Source organism: Corvus moneduloides, chromosome 8, assembly GCF_009650955.1.
Source record: "Corvus moneduloides isolate bCorMon1 chromosome 8, bCorMon1.pri, whole genome shotgun sequence".
Lineage (NCBI taxonomy): Eukaryota > Metazoa > Chordata > Aves > Passeriformes > Corvidae > Corvus > Corvus moneduloides.
In genome coordinates, this window is record NC_045483.1 from 2,394,679 (window position 1) to 2,414,982 (window position 20,304).

The following is a 20,304-nucleotide window of genomic DNA, read 5'->3' on the forward strand; positions in this document are numbered from 1 at the left end:
ATTACATCTATCAGCTGGAAGGGAGCTTCTGGAGGTGGCTGCCCCTCCTTGGTGAGTTTGATGAGAGCGACCTTGGCCTGCTGATGGGTACAACCCACTGGGGACACAAGGAACACTTCACTTTATGTGAGAGAAGCCTTGGAGCCCAGACACATCAGCACAAAGGAAAGGGCTGCAGGCAGGGAAATGAGATGGCTCCAACTCGCTGAGAATCTCTGGAGGCAGGGAAAGCACAATTAACTTTATCCAGCCTGTCTGCAATTAGCAGCTCTGGCTCCTCCAGCAAGCGACTGATGGATCAAGGGAAAGCTGTCAACAGAATCATGGAATGGTTTGGGTTGGAAAAGACCTTCAAGGTCATCCCATTCCATCCCCTGCCACGGGCAGGGACACCTTCCACTAGCCCAGGGTGCTCCAAACCCCATCCAGCCTGGCCTTGGACACTTCCAGGGATCCAGGGGCAGCCCCAGCTTCTCTGGGCAACTCCCAGATTCATTTCCAGAATTACTGTTATTTTACCTCCTATATATTATTAAATTGCACCCAATCACTTCTTAATTTGGCCAGAATGTTTGTTTGGGTCATGCAGACACCTCTGACAGCTCTGTCCTGAGCTCTGTTTCTGAGCAGCACAAACCTGCTGGAGCCTGCAGTGTGATGGCATTTTTTCCAGCATGCTAAGAGCCACTATCTTCTGTTAGTTTTGAACACCTCCATTTTGACAGAAAGGGTTGAAAACACAACAAAAGTCTCCTTTCTTGAGTGTGCTTCATCAGCTTGCAGTAATTTGGCCTCTCTCTCCCCACAGACAGAGCCTTCTTGCAAATTTAAAGGTGAAATTCTCACGCGCTCTCAGTCTTGCCCTCAATGTGATCCCATTAAAATCAGGGGGATGAAGTATCTGCCAGTGATGAGTGTCATTGAAAATCCTGTCCTGAGGCTTGACAGAAAAACTCAATTGCTCAGTTACGCACCCAAATTATTGCTGCTCCTCAGGCAACACTGAACTCCTCCCTCCACCAAGGGCTGCAGGAGCAGGCACTGAGATACTGATACACCTTTACAATAAACTAATTCCAGCCCATAATGAAATTACACTTATAAACAAATGTCCACTCAGGAAAGAAAACCTGTGACAAACCCTACCCTGGCATTTGCTGTGTCTATTGATTTGCATTAGAAGGAAAGAAAAATGGGTATTTCTTCCCATGAAGTTCTTCCATGGAATGCGAAGAAGTACATTAAGTGAGACTCTCACCTGCTCGCTGAACACATTCTCTAAGAAAAGCCACAACTGGCTCAACTCTAATTTGAGGTTACAGAAAGTAAAATGTCTAACAAGTCCAAGCCATGCCAGGTGAAAAGTCTGAATATCATTTTATGGAATGGCTTGTTCCATCATTTATTCAGAAAACACAGCCCCCATGGAAGGGAATGAATCCTTCATCCCATCTAAAAGGTTTATCCATGTGAAGTGGGCACAACTCACAGTTTGCTTTTGCACTGCAGATGAATCTTTGAGATGTTTCCTTGTGTAATAACCCTCTGATTATTTTAAAATACAGTAAATATATTTCAGAGTGTCTTCATTTAAATTGCACATGTACACTCTGCATCACATTTAGTCTTATTATGGCTTGGATGCAGCTTCCTCAGCTTTGAGGTACAAATAACTCTCAGTGCATCCATCAGAAGATCTCATTTAACACCTTCCCCTTTTCAACTTTTCAAAACAGATATTTTACCCTCGCACTTTGCTGGGGATTGCTTAAATTAAAGCCAGGATTGCTAAGAACAGTTGGCTGCTTCGGATGAGATCCATCTCCTTGATGAAGAGGGGCACCATGGGCCCAGCAGGTTGCAGTAACAGAATCCCAGGCTGGTTTGGGTGGGAAGGAACCCTAAAACCCATCTTGCCCCATCCCTTGCCACAGGAAGGGAAACTTTCCCTGGATCAGGAGGCTGCAACACCCTTGGCACGAGCAGGAGATGAAGGGGAAAATGAAATTCTCAATTATTCTGTCCCTGACTCTCTGCCCTGGGGGGTCCTGTCCTTGAGGGGAGTGGAAAGAGATCCAGCACTCCTTGAGGGAGAAAGATTTCACTGCAGGTTGTGAAATGTGAGGAAGACAAGCAGGACTAAAGCCAACTCTTCCAGAACTTCTAATTCTGATCACACTGAGATTTTTGCTTTTCCCATTAACTGCTTTTTAAATGTAAAACATAAACCATAAAAACAGGAATTCAGTGATGACTCAGATGTATTAAATGCAATTTCATGACACAAGTGTCTGCTGGCAAGAGCAGCATCTTCCTAAATGCTAGCCAGGAGAGCAAAGTGGGTACCTGCTCCCACATTTGTGACACAAGCACGTAAAAAAGCTGCATGTCAGAGACAACATCTTCTCTCCAGAACGTTTTCAGGGAATTAATGCTTCTGAAATACAGCTTCACTCCATTTCTGGCTGGCAGTGGATAGTGTTAATCACTCAAATGCTTTACTTCAGGCACTTTCTGCAGATAACACGTTATTTGTGCATATTGCAGGCTACCGCAAACATTCCTTGAAGAGCAGCAATATTGTTGTGCCTCTTTAAATGTGCTCTAAGCTGGGTAACACTGCACTAAAATGACATGCACCTTTTAAAAGCATGAACTTGGAGAGAAGGCCATCTGAATCTCTCTATAGTTTTCTGAAATCCAAACTGAATCTACTCCAGACACCCAAGAGCACTCGAGAATGGGCTCCAGCACTCCTTGGCACAAAGATCTGTGGAGAGCTGATTTACTAAAACATCTGGTTTGAGGCTTTCACATATTGCACAATGTGGATATTTGCAATTTGGATTTTGCAGTGCTGACTTGACCACATTCCCTTCATATCAGGTCAAGATCCACCTCTGCCACCCACTGAAGTGCTGCTTTCCTTCGCGTATGAATTCCATGTGCAAAAAGAACCCAGCACAGAGCTGTTAGCCCGAAGCGCAGCTGCTCTGAGTGGCAAACGCCCCCCTGGCTGGCTGCTGCTGGGATTTCCCCAACTCAGGATGTGTTTTGGGGTTTACCTTGAGGAGCTTTGCGTGCAGGAGTAAGGTGTAGGCAGCCTCTGTGTAGTTATCACACTCCTTGTGCAGGTCACACAGCTTGTACAGATACCTGCCAGCGACAGAAACAGTGGCTCTTAAAAAGAGTGGGGTTAGGATGCTACTCAGCCATTTCTTTTGAAGATTACAAGGGTTCAAGTCTATCTTCAAACAAGTAAATATTTGTGGGATTGGTTAAAGTTCACATTTCTGTGTGCAGCCAACCTTTAGGACCATTTGCATTTCCGCTGTGTCGTTCTCAAAGGACGCTCAGAAAATCATGGGATCGTTAAGGTTGGAAAAGACCTCTGAGATCATCGGGTGCAATCTTTGACTGAACACCAGATGGATGACTTGTGATGAGTAAAATACCCAATGCTGCTTTTGTGCAAGACAGAGCACTCTTACAGTTCAGCTACGGGGACAGAAGTAAATTTCCTTCTTTAACTCCACTATCATCACACCTCTGGAAGGGGATTCTCTTCTGGGTTTTCTTTGATGATTTTTTTACTGACCATTTAAAAAAATCCCCACAAAACTATTAAAAATTCTATTTTGAAAAAGCCAGTGAAAATACTTTCACGTTTGACGTTAATTATAAGTTTGTTGACAGAAATTGGAGAGAATTTGGATGGGGGTTTGACCGTGAGAGGCAATTTGTCTTCACAGAGATGCTGAGCAGGGCAGACCTAAATAATAATAAATAACTCCATGTGTTTGTCCACAATTTTCTTTTTGCAAGCTTCTAACAGACCAATTAAAACCATTTAAACAACAGGAAGAGAGTTCACAAGTGAAAATTCTTCCAAAAAGATAACAAGCACCTGAGAATGAATTGAGTGACATTTAGATACCTAAAATAGCATTACAAGCACAAACTCCATCGTTTTAGCACAACAGTGTAAGCAACTGTCAGCCAAAGCACAAATGGGGGGCTGTGAACCCCATTTTCACAGAAAGCACCAATTTCCACGTTTACTTTGTCTGAAAAGAGATTTTGAAAGCTTTAAGTTTAAAATAAGTATCAGGTATTGTTTAATAGCTGTTTTTATTCCAAGTCACATCTTTTGTACCTCACCAGGAGGCAGCATCATTTCTTTGCTCAGCTTTTGACTTTTTTGTTTTCCTCATGAACAGAAGAGTTCTGGCTCCTGAGTATTTCAGTGTTCATTGTAATGGAACCCAAGGACTTGGAGAAAGGGGACAGAGATAATCTCCTGACTTTCACTTCCAGCACTCTGTTCTCAGTGCAGATAAGATTTTGAATTACTTCAGGTTCAGCCAAGGTGTGATTTTTCAGTACTCTTGTCCTCCAGCCCCCAAGTGACTGCTTAATACGAACTTAATTTCCCCCAATTACAGTGCCTGTGTCAGGCAGTTTGTCACCAGTCATGTTTACAAACCTTATGTACATCTCTTCCCTCTCGATCTCCTTGTAGAAATTCTGAAAAACAACATAATTTGGTTACAAAGTCTTTGATTTCACACTTTGGAATGTACACAGAACAGGCTCCAAATTAAAAATTCATAATTGCATAACGTCAGCCTCCAAACTGCAAAATGAAATTTGCCTCCAGTGATGGAACACAAGTTATTTAACTCACAAATTCGAATGCTGGGATGTTTCATGTTGCAGTGTTTTAGGCCTTCTGTCTCATTGCAAACGTTAAGAGTTTGCCAGAATAGCACTGCTAGAAATTTGCTGCTGGCATTTGCGAGTCACACATCATTAACCATTTTCAGCTGGAAGTTTTCTAATATACAAAAAACCTGTAATTTTTAAGCAACAGTTGTTCTATGGATTGAAAATTCTGAACCTTAGTTGAGCAATACATCATCTGCTCTTGGATTCTAACAGTTTCCTTGGAAATCAAAAGTTAGATTAGTGTTATTTATCTGGTTGCATATGTCACACATTAGCATCCCTCTCCTCCGAGTGCCTCCAGCCTTGAGATAAACTAGTTAACAGTGCAAATATTGTGAATGCAAAATATGATAAACTGGGTGAAAGATTCAAGGCACTGCTGAATCTAATTTCAAGTTTGCCTCCAAAATATAAAATATATCTAAGAAAAAAAAACAACGAAGAAAGTCCTTCTTCACTGAATTAAATATATTTCAATGCTAAATTAAAGCAGTTTGAGGAGGCACCAGAAGAGCACACACCCAGTACTAAAAGAGGGATAAATCCAATACAAAAGTGATCCCTTCAAAGAGAACTGGAATGCAAGACAGAATCCCCATTTCACAGCAGAATGATGGGTTACTCCAGGGATATTTAAGTTCATGTAACTGCTTACTGGTTTTAGGTTCAATTCAGAAAACAAACTGCCAAGGCCACCACTGCCCCATGTCCACAAGGGCCACATCCAGAGGGCTTTAAAATCCTCTCAGGAATGGGGACTCCACCTCTGCTCTGGGCAGCTGTGCCAACGCTTTACAACTCTTTCCATGAGGAAATTTTCCCCAATATCCACCCTGAGCCTGCCCTGGCCCAGCCTGAGGCCGTTCCCTCTCCTCCTGTCCCTGTTCCCTGCGAGCAGAGCCCGACCCCCCCGGCTGCCCCCTCCTGTCAGGGACTTGTGCAGAGCCACAAGGTCCCCCCTGAGCCTCCTTTGCTCCAGGCTCAGCCCCTTTCCTGTCAGCACTGGCTTAAGTGCAGATCAAACCCTCCAAGTTAAAGCACCATCAATACAGACAAACCTAATCCTAGGAAACCCTCAGCATCATTAAAGTCCCAATTAGGAGCTCTTTGAGACCCCACGTGGGAATTGTGCCGAGTTTCAGCCGTGGGTTAGATTTTTGCAAAGGCATGAACTTCACTTCAGGAACCTGGAGAATGATGAAAAGGCTGAGTAGGCCCTGGAGGGAAAATGGGAGTGTAAAATCAAGCTAAACTTTGAAATCATGACTACTGAAAGTAACAGAAAATTCCGCCCTGCGCCGCTTCCCAGCATTTCCTGGGAACTCCAGTGGCTCCAGCAGGCCTGTGCCTGGTGGCTCACAGTGATTGAACCTGACAGCAGCACATCACCCACAAAATTCATCATCTGCAAATGCCTGACAAACTCAGCTGCCAAAAACCAGCATCAGGAGCTGCTCTTGGGAGACACTTGGAGAAAACAAACCCAGCCCCCAAGTGTTCTCAGGATCCCCCATGGGGATGGCAAGAATTCCTGGGAGGAGACTCTGAGTATCCAGATGAAGGGAAGGAGGAACAACTTCAAACTTCCTAAGAGAATTTTCCCAGTTTGACACAGAGAGCATGGTGACTGATTTGCTGCTCCCCATCCTGCCTGGAGAACCGGCAGGACTTTCCACCAGGGCTCTGCTCGCGAGGACGCCGTGACCTTTCTGCGCTTGCTGCACCACCAGCCAGTGACAACCCTGCAAGTCCCTCCTCTCTGCCCACTTCCCAAACATTCTGATGCTTTCTGATGTGCACAGAGAGGAAAAACAAACTAAAAATAAGTGCCCAATTTCAAATTGGATGCCTCCATGTCCTCACCTGCTCCAGTGGGCACTGTTTTGTTTACGGCTGATGTGATGGGGCGGTGTAAAGGCTGCGCTGCACGAGCTGAGGACTGCATTAGATGCAAAATCAAAAAAGCTACAAACTACATTATATGCAAAAAAAAACCAACCTTCAAACTATTTACTCAGCTCTTTCCTGAACAAAATCCATCATCCAGATCACATAAATGATAAACACTGGCTGTGCCCCATGTATTTAAACAAAATTAAAGCTTCGATGATGATCTGAGGAGGAAAGCTTGGAATCCTCAGTGGCAAACAGTGCTGATGGAAAACTCAAATTTAGTTCACGTTATTTTGGGGGTCTCTGAAAGTTATTCTTCATGGGTGCTGATTTTAGGCTTGTAAAATCTCATTCTCTGAATCTCCACCAAAAACATGATGTGGGTACAGTGGGGACAATTATTGCTTCCATCTGCAGCCCAAACAGACCAAGATTTGTGCATGGAGTGGACACTCCAGAATTTCTGGATCTAAGAGGATCCAGAAAGTTTTCCTCGTATCAATGAGGAAAACAAGCCGAGCTTTTCCTGCTGTAAATGAAATAGTAACTTCAATTCCTTCACAAAATTTGAATATGGGGGCTGAGCAGAGAGCAGAATACAGATGGGACTGCAAATCCATGGAAATTTTGGGAGTAAATGGCAGAGAACTCCAACATTCCGTATGTCAAGTGTTTTTCTGCACAGAGTTGTTTATACATCAATTGTAAATGTCAATGAACAGGCCCTGTAACATTTCTCCTTAAATCTTCCTGTAGAAACAATTAAAGAAGGAATAACCCACTTTTTCAGAGATTTGCATTCACCAAAATAGGAAAAAAATGGGGAAAGCATTCCAAATTTCCCCAAGAATCCCAACAGACACTCTGGTCGAGTCAAACCCTCTGTTAAAGGTGCAGGATTCAGAGAGCAGTGGGGCTTTGGGTGATTTTCTGGGTGATTTTGTGGTGGTTTAGTGGTGGTTTTTTGGGTGATTTTATGGTGATTTTTTGAATTATTTTTTGAGTGATTTTGTAGTGATTTTGTGGTAGTGCTGTGGTGATTTTGTAGTGATTTTTGTGGTGATTTCATGCTGATTTTTGGCAATTTGGTGGCAATTTTGTAGTGATTCTTGGTGATTTTCTATTTTGTGATGGTTTTGTAGTGATTTTATGGCGATTTTGTGGCGATTTTGTGGTGATTTTGTAGTGATTTTGTGGCGATTTCGTGGTGATTTCGGGGTGATTTTGTGGTGACTTTGCAGTGATTTTGTGACGATTTTGTAGTGATTTTGTGATGATTTTGTAGTGATTTTAGGGTGATTTTGAGGTGACTTTGCAGTGATTTTCCTGCTCACCAGCACGTTGACGGTGCAGCTCATGCGGTTCTCCTTGTTCTCGTCGTGCATGATGGTCCTGTAGTCCAAGAGCCTCTCCATCAGACGCACCACCAGCTTCACAAACGTCTCCCCACTCTTAGCCAGGTATTTGTGCTTCCTGCAGTGCTCCAAGAGACTGAAAAACCAATTAAGTTCGCCTTGTTAATCACACACGGAGAAAAACCTTGACTCAGGTGCAGTTTTAAATATTGCACATCGTTAACAGATTTTAATTATTTCTGGGCTACAAAGTTCATTGTAGTCTAATTGCTCTCTCTCCTGACTTCCCCGTGACATAAATTTTGCTGCTGATCAACACTTACATTTTGTCAAATAACACTTTGTACTGCTCATCTCCACGGCCTCCTTCCACTTCGTGATCCAGTTTGGTGATGATCTCGTTTTCGAACTATAATTAAACAAAGCAAGCGTAAATAATCAGCTGGCAAATATTTCACTTTATTACTGTAGCCTCAATGCCTCACAGATTGGTTGGGTACCTCGGTGAGACGTTTAGCCCCTGCTTTAAAGCTTGATTCACTTTTAGAGCTTGCAGTCTCTGGTTTTAGATTCTCCACGATGATCTCCGGCCCTACAAGGACTTCTTTGGTTACAGGAATCATTGGTTGTGTTGTTAAATGAAGTGTAAATATTTGCATTATGGAAAACTAAAGAAGGAGATTAATGACAGGAATGAGGGCAGGGAGAAAGGAGACACAGAATGTCCCCAGCAGCAGAACTAAACACAAAAATGCTGGAAGCTCTCTGAGAAAGGCAACACCTGAGGCTGGATAATCCTGCTGGATGCATCCCCCAGCATCCCTGACACCCCTTTTTAGCACACAGACATTGACTCCCAGTGGAACATAACTGAGAAAGCTGCTAATAAACCCTGCAGAAGGGAAGGGAGATGTTTCAAACAACTCCAGAATAATTTTATTTGGGCAATAATAAAATAACGCAAACTTAAGTGGGCATCAGAATATAAATTTAAAATGCAAACTCGGTAATTCCCTGGATTTTTAATGATTACAGAGGGCTTTAGTTGTTGCTTCTAGGAATGAATGTGAACTGTTAGTCGCCTGCTGCTCTGTAATGAATCAGTTAAGTCTCCTAATTCCTAATTCTTCATTAAATAAGCACAGACATCCACAGGATTAAAGACAGAGACCTCAGCAGGAGAGGCTGGGTGAGCTGGGAGCCTGTGGCAGGGGAATGGGAGCCCAGTGCTCAGAGTGGGAGTTCGGTGACAGAACAGTTGTCACCAGGTTTTTCCACTGTCACCTGCTTAAGCCAGCCCTAAGGACGCTGAGGAGAAGCAAAGGGCCCCTGCACAAGAACAAAGAGTACCAACATTCTGTAAATGTCAAGGGATGTACTTTGTATCTGCAGGTGATATTAACAGCACATAATGTACCCATGGAGAAAGAATGAATTGTCTGGATCATAAAATATTCCGGGTTGGAAGGGACCCACAGGATCATCCAGTCCAGCCCCTGTCCCTGCCCAGACACCCCAACAATCCCACCCTGGGCATCCCTGGCAGCGCTGTCCCAACGCTCCTGGAGCTCTGGCAGCCTCAGGGCCGGGACCATTCCCTGGGGAGCCTGGGCAGTGCCCAGCACCCTCTGGGGGAAGAACCTTTCCCTGATATCCAACCTAAACCTCCTCTGACACAGCTCCAGCTGTTCCCTCAGGTCCTGTCCCTGCTCACAGTGAACACAATGAATCCATTATTAAAATAATGACAGGAAAATGAGAAAAGGCAGGATAATGCAACCCACCCCATCCCAGAACCAAACACGTTCCCACGGTACGAGAGCGTTGAGTAGAACACAGAAACAACACAATGGTGAAACAGGGAAGTCACAAAAATCCTGTTCCCTAAGGAGCCCAGAAAGAAACTGACTTTCTAACCCAATGTGAGAAATGACACTTGACTTCTTGACTCACTGCCAGCCCCAGCCCTTTAGGTGATGTAATTTTTAGGAAGAGATCACTCAGACAGAGAAGAGCAATTGCATTTGTCATGCAGGATCTCAAGGATCTTCCCACTATCAGTTTCACTTAAATCTCTGTAAATCCATGCTTTGTTGGGCCATTTCCCTAATGGCCTCTTGGGCTGCACAGAGCCAGACTTGTGGCATTTTGGGGGTTTTCAGGATTGTTAACACTATCTTTGCTCTTCAGTCATCCCTGTATTTCTCTCGGAGTCGCTGTGATGCAGATCATGGCAGCCAGATGAATAAATGTTATTTAATATCAGTTAAAATTCCTTCTGTGGTCTTTCCACGGAGGAAGGTTTTATCAACGCCAGCTGAGGTTTATGGAGCTTTGGAGGTTTATCATTTCCCATGATGGGAGTGGGAATGTGACCCTGGAGGTGCACAAGCCAATGGCTCTGGGACACTGCACCTGGCATCTGTTGATAAACTCGAGTTTTCCTTTTCTCTTTTTCTTCCCCTAATGCATTCTTTTTTTTTTTTAATGCATTACATTTAATTTAATGCATAAATAGGCCTGCAATTATTGTGATGGGATTTAGTCTCAAATGAAGAAGTGCCAAATTTCCAGTGTTTCCATTAGAGCCAGTGGCACTCGCTGAGGCTCTTTCTGGAGGCTTGGGGAAGTATCTGCACCATCAGTGAGCCAGATTCACATCCTCCTGCTGACACTGAAAGCTTGCGGGGTGATACCAGGAAGATTACAGGACATTATTATCCACTTTTCCTTGCACTGTCATCCAGTGCTTCCTCTGTCTGTGACAATCTCTCACTTGGAGCAAATAAATCAGGGTGAGCCATCGCACGTCAACTCAACTAATCATTTTTGGGCCTGGGTCTTCCTCAATGAAGGCTGTATTTGGAGCACTGGCTGACAAGTTAATCTTGATGCAGATGAGGAGGACTTCCAGCCCTCCAAGCTGCTATAAATTCATTTTGATGTGGGCTAATAATAATTTGCCATGTGCAATTCATGTGACAGATCCCACCACCAGAAATTAGTCCTGATGCAGAAATGGCACACGAGTACTGCAAAACGTTGCTCAAAGGTTTTTATGAAAGTTGGTGGTTACTCCCAACAGTTTCATCTGTTCCCTTTTCTATTTTTCCACAGCATTCCAGCTGTGAAACAGATCTGGAGCCATTTAAAATGATGGGATCATTTTGGAGACCACTGCATTACCTTTCTCCCTTGCTCTCCAGATGCAGTGAAGGAGGAATACTGATATTCTCCAAAAGGCCAGAAACCAAGAAAAATGTACAGATTTACATTTCAACTGGAGGGAATTAAAAAATATTACTGATTGAAACCAATCCTTTGTGGGGGATTAGTTATTTGAATTTGCACGTTCAGTGCGATCACAGGAACTGGGAGTCATTTACTTGTGTCCTGCCTGCAAATCCACAGCACGGGGAAAGGGAGCTTAACCCAGGGCTCAAAAGCAGCAAAAAGACTTAATAAGGAATTACAGGTTCTAAAAGTCAAGAGAGATTCAGAAAAACGAGGGGAAACTTCTCACTGAAGGGAATTAAATCCATCTGAAATTCATCAATAACCAGCATGTGAAAATCAAAATGCTGCTGTGGCTGTCTCAGTGATACTGAGATTTACAGCTGTAAATGGGTTCAACTCCAAACAAGCAGAACGTGGTATCAGCAGTGACATAGGTCCAGAGAAAGTGAGTTAAAATTGATGCAAAGAAAAAGGAGTGCTGGTAGGAAACGAGGAATGGAGCCACCGCTGGGAGGAACAGGCACCAGCACCAGGAGCTTCAATGCTCCAAATTCCACATTCCAGCTGCAGGGTTGTTTCACCTTGAGCTTCCCCTCCTGCTGTCACCAAGGGATCCATCCCACTCACCTGACCAGGCCCTGAACAATCAAACCAATTCTCTTTCATCGTTTCCCTGGCTGTGAAAAATTCCCTTTGATCCAGAGGCTCCGCTACTGAAACAGGCCAAGGGAGAAGCTGAGTGGAGAAGGAGGCGTTTCCTTCTACAGGGAAGCTTCAGTCCCACACTGTTTTTAGGATGGGATTCCTGCTTTGAGGTGCAGGCTACCTTGAAGTCTTATAAAGGCTTCAAAGCACCTTCAGAGGGACAAGGCAAAAACGGGCAACTCCAGCTTTTAATTCAGTCAGCCTTAATACAGTTCTGTAAAAACAAGGGGAATTGATCTTGTTTTGTCTCTAAATACACTGGGAGAAGAAAAAAAAACCCCTTCTGTCTGTCCCTGGTTTTACCAGGCAAACCCAAACCTCAGGGAAAGCTGCCTGTTTATCACACAAACCATCACAGCATCGGAGGCCTGCAAAAAACTGCAGTTCCTCCCCCACAAATCATGAGGTTGATACATCTGCTGGAGAAGTGGAGCCAATCTAAACCCTCGTTGATGTGACTAATAAGGTTAGATAATTGGATTTCTGGCAGATTAGTTTAACAGCAGCCAACCATTCCATTTGGAAGTTCTCTCTGGAAGCAGTGCTGGACAAGGATAATTGGTACTTGCATATAAAGGATATAAAGCAGCACATTACATCGACCCATTAAGCATCAAAGCTTGCCTAGGTACTGATAATATTAAAAAAAACCAACCCAAATTATATCTATTTCTATCACTTCAACACAAAAAAGACAAAAAAAAGAGCAAGGAATCTACAGACCAGGCAGCCCCACTTCAGTTCCTGAGGAAACCACAGAGCAGGACCTCAGAGAAGCTTTTTCCAGGTACACAAAGGGCAAGAAGGTGACTGGGAAAAGCCAATTTAGCAAGCTGAACATGAAATAGTGTCCCCCTTCAATGGAGCCTAAATGTGTCCTAGATTGCACCAGCAAGAGCACGGCCAGAGGAGCAACAAGACTACTGCACTTGTTGAACCACGGCTGGAATTCCGTGTCTGGCTCTGATTCACCGGCTTAGGGAGACCTTGACAAGCTGGAGATGGTCTAAAGGAGGGCCACCAACATGGGCAGAGTGCTGCAGAACCTGGCCCCAGGAATAGTTGAAGGATTTGGGTTTGTTCAGCCCAGAGAAAATCCAGCTCAAACATTCCAAAGCCTAAAAGGTGCTCAGAGAGGAGATGGAAGCAGAAACAGGCACGAGCTGATCCAAGGAAATTCCATCAGGATATAAAAATCAGAAAGTTTTGATCATAGAATCCTGGAATGGCTGGGGTCAGAAGGGACCTTATTTCATTCCAAACCCTCTACCACAGGCAGGGACACATTCCAAAGGCCAGGATTTACACTGGAATAGCTCACCCAGAGAAGAGCTCAAACAACCCTCACTGGAGATATTCCAAACCGAGCTTCACGTGGTCCCAGATAACCCAACCTAAGGCCCAGGTTACTTCCAGGGGTCCCAGCCTAGATTTTCCTTCAACCCTCTGCTTTTCCCAAGCCTGTGATCTTCATTCCCCAAAGGCCAACCTGAGATACTCAGCAAACTCAGAGCTGCAGGATCAATGGACAGATCGATTATTCCTTGTCACATGTGGCTGTTCACTCCAAACCCATGGAAAAGAGGATTGTTACCTCTGCACTTGTCCTGTCAATGCCACATCCATAATGAAGCTACACTGCCACAGGAAATACGATGTTAAATACAACCCGAGACATTTTTGACTTGAGGATGAGGCATTTCTCCTCTCAAACAGCAAAAAAATCCCTAAGTGAAATATTTAAGACATTCATTTATTAAAATCACCCAACTATTCCACACAAAGCTGGTTTCCTTCTGTCAGGAAAATTGAGGGCCATAAATTTAGCTATAAAGTTACCCTCGGATTTTTCACTATCTATATAATTGTACAAATAAAAAATGACAAGCAACAAAAGAGAGCATCTGACAGGAAACTGTTTAAATGGCATCCCAGCGAGCATTTCAATCTTTACAGTAGCACTGGAGTCAAACATAAGAACAAATGATTATGCAGTAATTGGATGAAGCCAAAATACAGTTCACAACCTCTCCACACACCATCCAGCACAAAACAAATGAAAGCAATAAAGCTGATGCCATTTCCCTTGCTTAAGTCTCCCCACGCAGATTTTCATTTACTCTGCCTACAGATTTATTAAGAGCTGGTTCTCAATAGCAGTTCACAAGAAAAGTATGGAAAAGGATGAGGTTTTTCATCCAAGAAAGAAAACTGCCAATATAAAGGGAAAAAAAGCAAACAACACATGTCAAACTTTATTGCAAAATTCACAAGGTCATATCCTGAACTGACGGAAATCTCACAGTGGGAAGGAGCTCCACTGGCTTAGCCCAAACCCTACCTGGCCTAACTAGTCTTAAACTGAATCCATAAGCAAAGTTTCAAGGGAAGCAATGTCAAATGAATGATGTCAGGAAACTATTTCACTCCACTTGTCTTTCAAAAGTTGAAGCTGTCAGGAGAAGATGGTGTGTGTGTGTATTCAAGGGCTCCCCTCAGCACATTGCAATAAAATAGAATAAAAATGCTCCATTACTACTGGAGATTCTGCAGTACCTGTAGAGCAAGAAGTAGTACTGACAGTGCTGGATTGCTTTTTCCCCTCTTCAAAATCCATAAAAAGGTAGGGAAAATCAAAATTACATGATAGTAGAGATGATAAATCCTTACAGGTTATACTTTTGCCTTTTATCAGGCTTCCTTTATGTCCAATTTATCTCAGGAGCAAGCTCCTTGTGTGAGTCACAGTGACAATTTAAGACATCTGTCTTTGCTCCTGTGCCATAACCAAAGGTTTCATTTACTACATGCAAATCTCTCCTTCCATAAGCATTTCAAACCAACAGATGAGAACTCCACAGCCCCTCAGGAGTTATAGGAAATAAGCAAATCCATAATTATATTATTCCTTAGAAAAATGAGAAATAACAAAACTCCTTATGTTTTGTCAAAGAACAGCTAAATCTTCCTCACTTTAAACTTTAAATGTCTGCAGCTCTCTTCTTACCCTCTGGAAGCTTCTGGTGGAGTGGAATTCACACTGCATCATATCGAAGAAGATTGGGATCGTGGCTTTCCGCAGCTCCGTCTCTGGGATCAGCGTCATTTCCAGGATAGGCCCCACCATTTCTGGGATGAACTTGATTTTATGCTGACCTTTAGGAGAAAAGACACATTTCAGAGTTAACAAACAGCCCCTGGCTTTGGTAGAAGATGTAAAAGCTGTATTAATAAATCCTCGTGGAGCATAACAAAGCATGTTTTAATATCTGGCTCTACTGAAACACTTCTATTTATTTGTCTTATTTATTTGATGATGATGATGAACACCCTCATCATCACTACAATGATTATTAATTCCACAGGAGGGGAGGTAGTGTATAAACCCAAATCAAGAGGAGTTGTTGAATCAGTCGTCAAGCTGGGCCTCGCCACATTTCCCACTACGGATTTTCACACTCCAATTTCCAGGTTTTATTTTAAAGCACAATGTGTGGCTGGCAGAGAGGGAGGCTAAAAGGCACATCGCTTGTATTAACTTATTTAGACTCCTGTGTGAACAAAATGTTCTCGGTGTCAGTCTATCAAAGTGTCACCATGAGTGCAGCCTAACAGAGCCTCGAGACATGAAAGCACAGCTCAGCCAGCCCACAACATGTCTCCTTTCCTCGGAGCTGAGCTGCCTGTAAAACTCCATTTCACTTTAGCTTCCCAACAAGAAGCTGCTCCTCCCCCCTCTCCGGGCTCTGCTCCGCACAGGGAAGAGAAATTAAAGCTTAGCAGGAGCGTGGCACTTAATAAATATTGGACTAGGAAAAAAGAGCAGCTTACTGTTTATATTACTGGCTAAATGGGTGCAGAGTGTATGTGCTGCAAATTATCTGGTGAGCAAGTCCATGGAAAAATCATCAGGATGCTTTGGGATGAAACAGACTTTAAGAGTATCCCATCCCATCCTCTGCCATGGGCAGGGACACCTTCCAGTAGCCCAGGGTGCTCCAAGCCCTGTCCAACCTGGCCTTGGGCACTGCCAGGGATCCAGGGGCAGCCCCAGCTGCTCTGGGCACCCTGTGCTGGTGTTTTATCACCTCATTGTACAACGTTGCTGGAGCAGCACAGCCCTGAGAGCTCCAGGTAGAAGTTTATGAAACACAAATCCATTTCTCCAATCAGCAACAGGCCAGGATCCACTGGGACCTCAGGACAGAACTGGAGATATTCCTCACAAATGCCCTGTTAGGGATGTTTACAGCCAGGTTCAAACACTGTTTCTATACCCAGTACTGTGCTTCAGACCAGATTCTTTGGAGTCCAGCTAATTTAGGGAGCCCTCAGTTTCCTCCATTCCCCAAACTCTTGTTCCCCACTGTGGTTAGCAGTGGTACAGGACAGAAACAGATTTCAACTCATTTTTATTCCACTGCACTACACCACTGTGACAGTAACCAGTGAAGTCTTTAATTGGTAGTTTCACTTTTGACCAGAACTAACATAAATCTCAACAAATGTAATCAAGAAAAATCCTTTACCACCAAAACACGCTCCTTTTTTTAGCGGATATAATTTAAGTTCCTTGATTTGGCAAACTCCTGAATCCTATTAGCATTAGCAATCGGATCAGGGCAAATTAATACTCAACGAAAACGGTGACTTTGGGTGCTGCTGCAGGGCTGGGTGCTGCTCAGGAATATCAAGTGAGAGGCCTAAAGCTTCCCTCAGTCTCTCCTACAAGGATTATTACACTGGGCCTCTCAGGTGACAGATTTCTTGTGTTATGCCTGAAGAGTGCCAGAGTCAATATTGCAGAAAACAAATAACGGTGACAAAAGTTGTTCGTCACGCGCTGATTGAACGCCGCAAGTTCTCACTGGGTAATGGAGGGTTTTTCCACTGCCTCAAGCACAGGAATTCCCTCAGAAGAGGATCATCTTTTGAACTTGAGATGTGAAAAATCAACAGAATCTTTGATTTGATGATGATCTGTTTGCTGCTCTCTGGGGGAAGCCCATGAAGTGGGAGCCCTGGGTGACGTCCATCCCACGCGCATCGGGGCTGACGGCGCACACGCACGGGTTTGCTGGGACAACGTGAGCCTGGGAGATGTTGTGCCACTAAAGAAAGCATGGGAGCAAAGCAGGAAGGGAAACAACCCTCCCCTGGCCTCCCAGGGCATCCATCCCCCTGTCTGATAAACAACCCAGCAAGGAATTCACCTTTCTCCTCTCCGCAGGAGTGTGGGAACTCCCACGCAGAGACTCCAAATGTGACAAGTCTGGAAGAAAATTGAGGAGTCTCTTCTGAAAATCAACTTGTGCAGCTGCTTTAAGAACCACCACATGCCAAAAAAAGCCGCCTTTGAACATGAAAAAACTTCCCCTTGCATTGTCTTGTGCCTGGCCCTGGGATGTGCTCACACAGCAGGAAGGGACCTCATCACAAACCAAAGCCAAGGTGCTCTCCTTGCCAGGTAACGTGTGATCCTCCTTTCCCAGCCTCTTCCCATTTCAGTTTGGGCCACAAAAACCTCTGAGTAATTTGCCAGCAGCCTTCCCTGTCCCCTGGGCTGGCTGGGAACACGCCTGACTAATCCAGAGAGGGCGATGTGTGATGACTTTTATTTATGTAACACCCAAAGTTCAGGGCTATTTTTAACCCTGGCCTTCCCTCCAACAACATCAACGGCCCTGTCAGGACACCTTTGGTGACGTCAAGCCCTGGGAGGGACGGTGGCAGCTCGCTGGAGGACACCAGCAACCATTCCCCTTCACCTTGAGGAATTTCTCTTCTCCATCTCCCCCCAGCTGGTTCAGACGTCACCAATAAAGGCGCTGCTCTCCGAGCTGCCTTTCCCTGGCCACCTTTCCCAGCAGGATGTCATTTGAAATGTCACTGCAATTCCTCTAGCACGGAACTGTGGGAGCCATTAACCACTGCACCCCTGTGCACACGACCTCGTGTCACACTCTTGGGTTCTGTTTGCTAAATTGCATCACAAAACGCTTTATAAGGCGTGGTTTTTGAATTCCTGCTTTTCCCAGACAGACCACGGCCTGTTTGATGCTTTTTTGATGCTTAATGTCTCAGCAAGGTTTAAATAGCCCCAGTTTCAACAAAACAGTGACTCAAAATAACACATTTTAAAGTTCAGGTTGTGGTATGGAAGGAAAAAAGCCTCTGAAGTGCTGTTCTGCACTATAAATGTTCTTTTATTTTTTTTTCCTACTCATAAAAATAGGAAGGGGTGACTGTTGAGGCCCCCCCTGCATCAGAAACAGGCAGACAAGTAAAAACTTTCAGAATTCTTATTTTACTATTTCATTTCAGAAAAAGAATTATACTTTTAAATGTGCATCATAGCTGGAGGACTGCCTTGTTCCCAGCTGGGGAGTTTTAACTCAGCAGGCATCGTGTGCTAATCACGCTATTTAGAAACAAAACCCGATGAGAGAAAATATTCATTTTTGAGGCTTTTCTATACCCTTTATTCCATAAATCGAAAGTCAGGGTGGTTTGGTTTCACCACATCTCATGCACAATGGCATAGACATAAAAATCCCGTGCTCAAACATATTCCACAATTCCACCCTTTACTTTCTGACTTGGTTTCTGAACATACACATGAATAATTTGATCAATGCAGTGCAACTTCCAAGATAAAAGTGTCAGGCACCCCCCAATCGATTCCTGTGCAGTGGGAAGTTGGAATTCCTTCTTAATTGATGCTGTGACATGGATGAGATTGGTGAGGAGCCAGAAGTTAAACGGGATCCATGAGTTGAACATGATCCACGAGTTAAACATGGACTCTCTGTGTGACAAAGAAGATGAGGAAAAGCAAGGTGCTGCTCAGGAGAAGCACAAAGGCTGCCTTGCACTGGGGTCCTGCCTCACATTTACCTTTCTCTCCCAGCTTTTCTTGGGAAGAGCAGCAATTTCCTGACTCCCTCCACATGAGAGACTTTGGCATTAATGATCCCATTAATGGATCTTAGAGAATCACAGACATTAGAGCTTGAGGAGGTCACAGAGGCATCTACCTGGATAATCTCCATTTATAAAAAATCCATTAAAAATAAAAGGCTTTCATGACAGCACAGAAAGAAATATTGAAGAAAACACTACCCCTTGTGCCAATCGATTCCCAAAACTCCAGGGGAAATTATTATCCTTGTTAATGGTGAGAAACTGAACCCCAGAGCAACTCAATAACCTGTAAAGAGCAGGCAGTGGCAGCAGCAGAAGTGAAAGGCACAATGCACTCCACAAAGGCCAGCCTGGATAAAACAACCTCAGTTAAGAACAGCTGGATGGAAAACTCTACATCAAACTTTCTACTTTCAGTCCAGTAAATTCTGGGAAAAGTTTAAAAATCCGTAAGAATCCAAAGAGGTCAGAAACATTAGTGAGGAGAAAAGGCGGCTGAGGGAGCTGGGAAAGGGGCTGAGCCTGGAGCAAAGGAGGCTCAGGGGGGACCTTGTGGCTCTGCACAAGTCCCTGACAGGAGGGGGCAGCCGGGGGGGTCGGGCTCTGCTGGCAGGGAACAGGGACAGGAGGAGAGGGAACGGCCTCAGGCTGGGCCAGGGCAGGCTCAGGGGGGATATTGGGAAAATTTATTCTGCAAAAGGATTTTCAGCCACTGGAAGGGGCTGCCCAGAGCAGTGGCGGAGTCCCAATCCCTGGAGGGATTTAAAATCCATGCGGATGTGGAACTTGGGGACATGGGGCAGAGGTGGCCTTGGCAGTGCTGGCTTGAACTCAACCTTTTCCAACCTTAAGAATTCCATGACTCCATGACAGTGGGCCTGGAAGAGGGAAGGATTTGGCTAATTACTCACCCAGAGGCTGCCAGCATCCCACGCTGGGTGATGCAGCAGCAGGCACGACACTGATTTTATTACCTGCCTGTCAAGTCACATCTCAGTCGTGCACTAAGCTCTAATCTGTTCTCCAGACACTTAATTCACCAAAGATGCTTCTAATAAAAAGTGAACTCAGCTGCTCTCCAAAGCCTTTTCTCATCATTCCAGCAGATAGGATGCAAATTCTGTGCTATCAAATACTTATGAATCCTTGGCACTCCCTTCTCTTCGAGATGCCGGGGTTTTTTCAACTCTCAGCAACAACAGCTCAGCCAGAGATAGAAGCGAAGTGGCAAACGCTTTATTTCTGATCATTTAAGGAAGTTTTGATAAAACTCGGAGGAGCTGAAGTGTCTGTGCTGTTAAGCTCAGGAAAATGAAATGTGGCAGACAAGTACACTCAGGTCACAGTAAATACTCAGTTTCTCGTGAAATTCAATCCCTGTACAGCCCAATTATACCCAGAGAGCAGCCCAGGCTGGAGATAGGCAGAGATGCCTCATTTACCTGCGAGCTCCAGGGAGCTC

At 44.3% G+C, this 20,304-nt stretch overlaps 1 protein-coding gene across 2 annotated transcripts in view; it reads right to left on the reverse strand.

Moving 5' to 3' along the window:
• DOCK1 (dedicator of cytokinesis 1) overlaps window positions 1-20,304 on the reverse strand; it is a 264,142-nt gene that overhangs the window by 49,248 nt on the left and 194,590 nt on the right. For both annotated transcript variants that reach the window (XM_032117142.1, XM_032117143.1), the window contains exons 33-37: window positions 14,926-15,074; window positions 8,300-8,385; window positions 7,956-8,112; window positions 4,487-4,527; window positions 3,066-3,156 (exon numbers count right to left, since the gene is read on the reverse strand). In XM_032117142.1, the coding sequence (XP_031973033.1) occupies window positions 3,066-3,156; window positions 4,487-4,527; window positions 7,956-8,112; window positions 8,300-8,385; window positions 14,926-15,074 (524 nt within the window). The remainder of the gene's footprint in view (window positions 1-3,065; window positions 3,157-4,486; window positions 4,528-7,955; window positions 8,113-8,299; window positions 8,386-14,925; window positions 15,075-20,304) is intronic.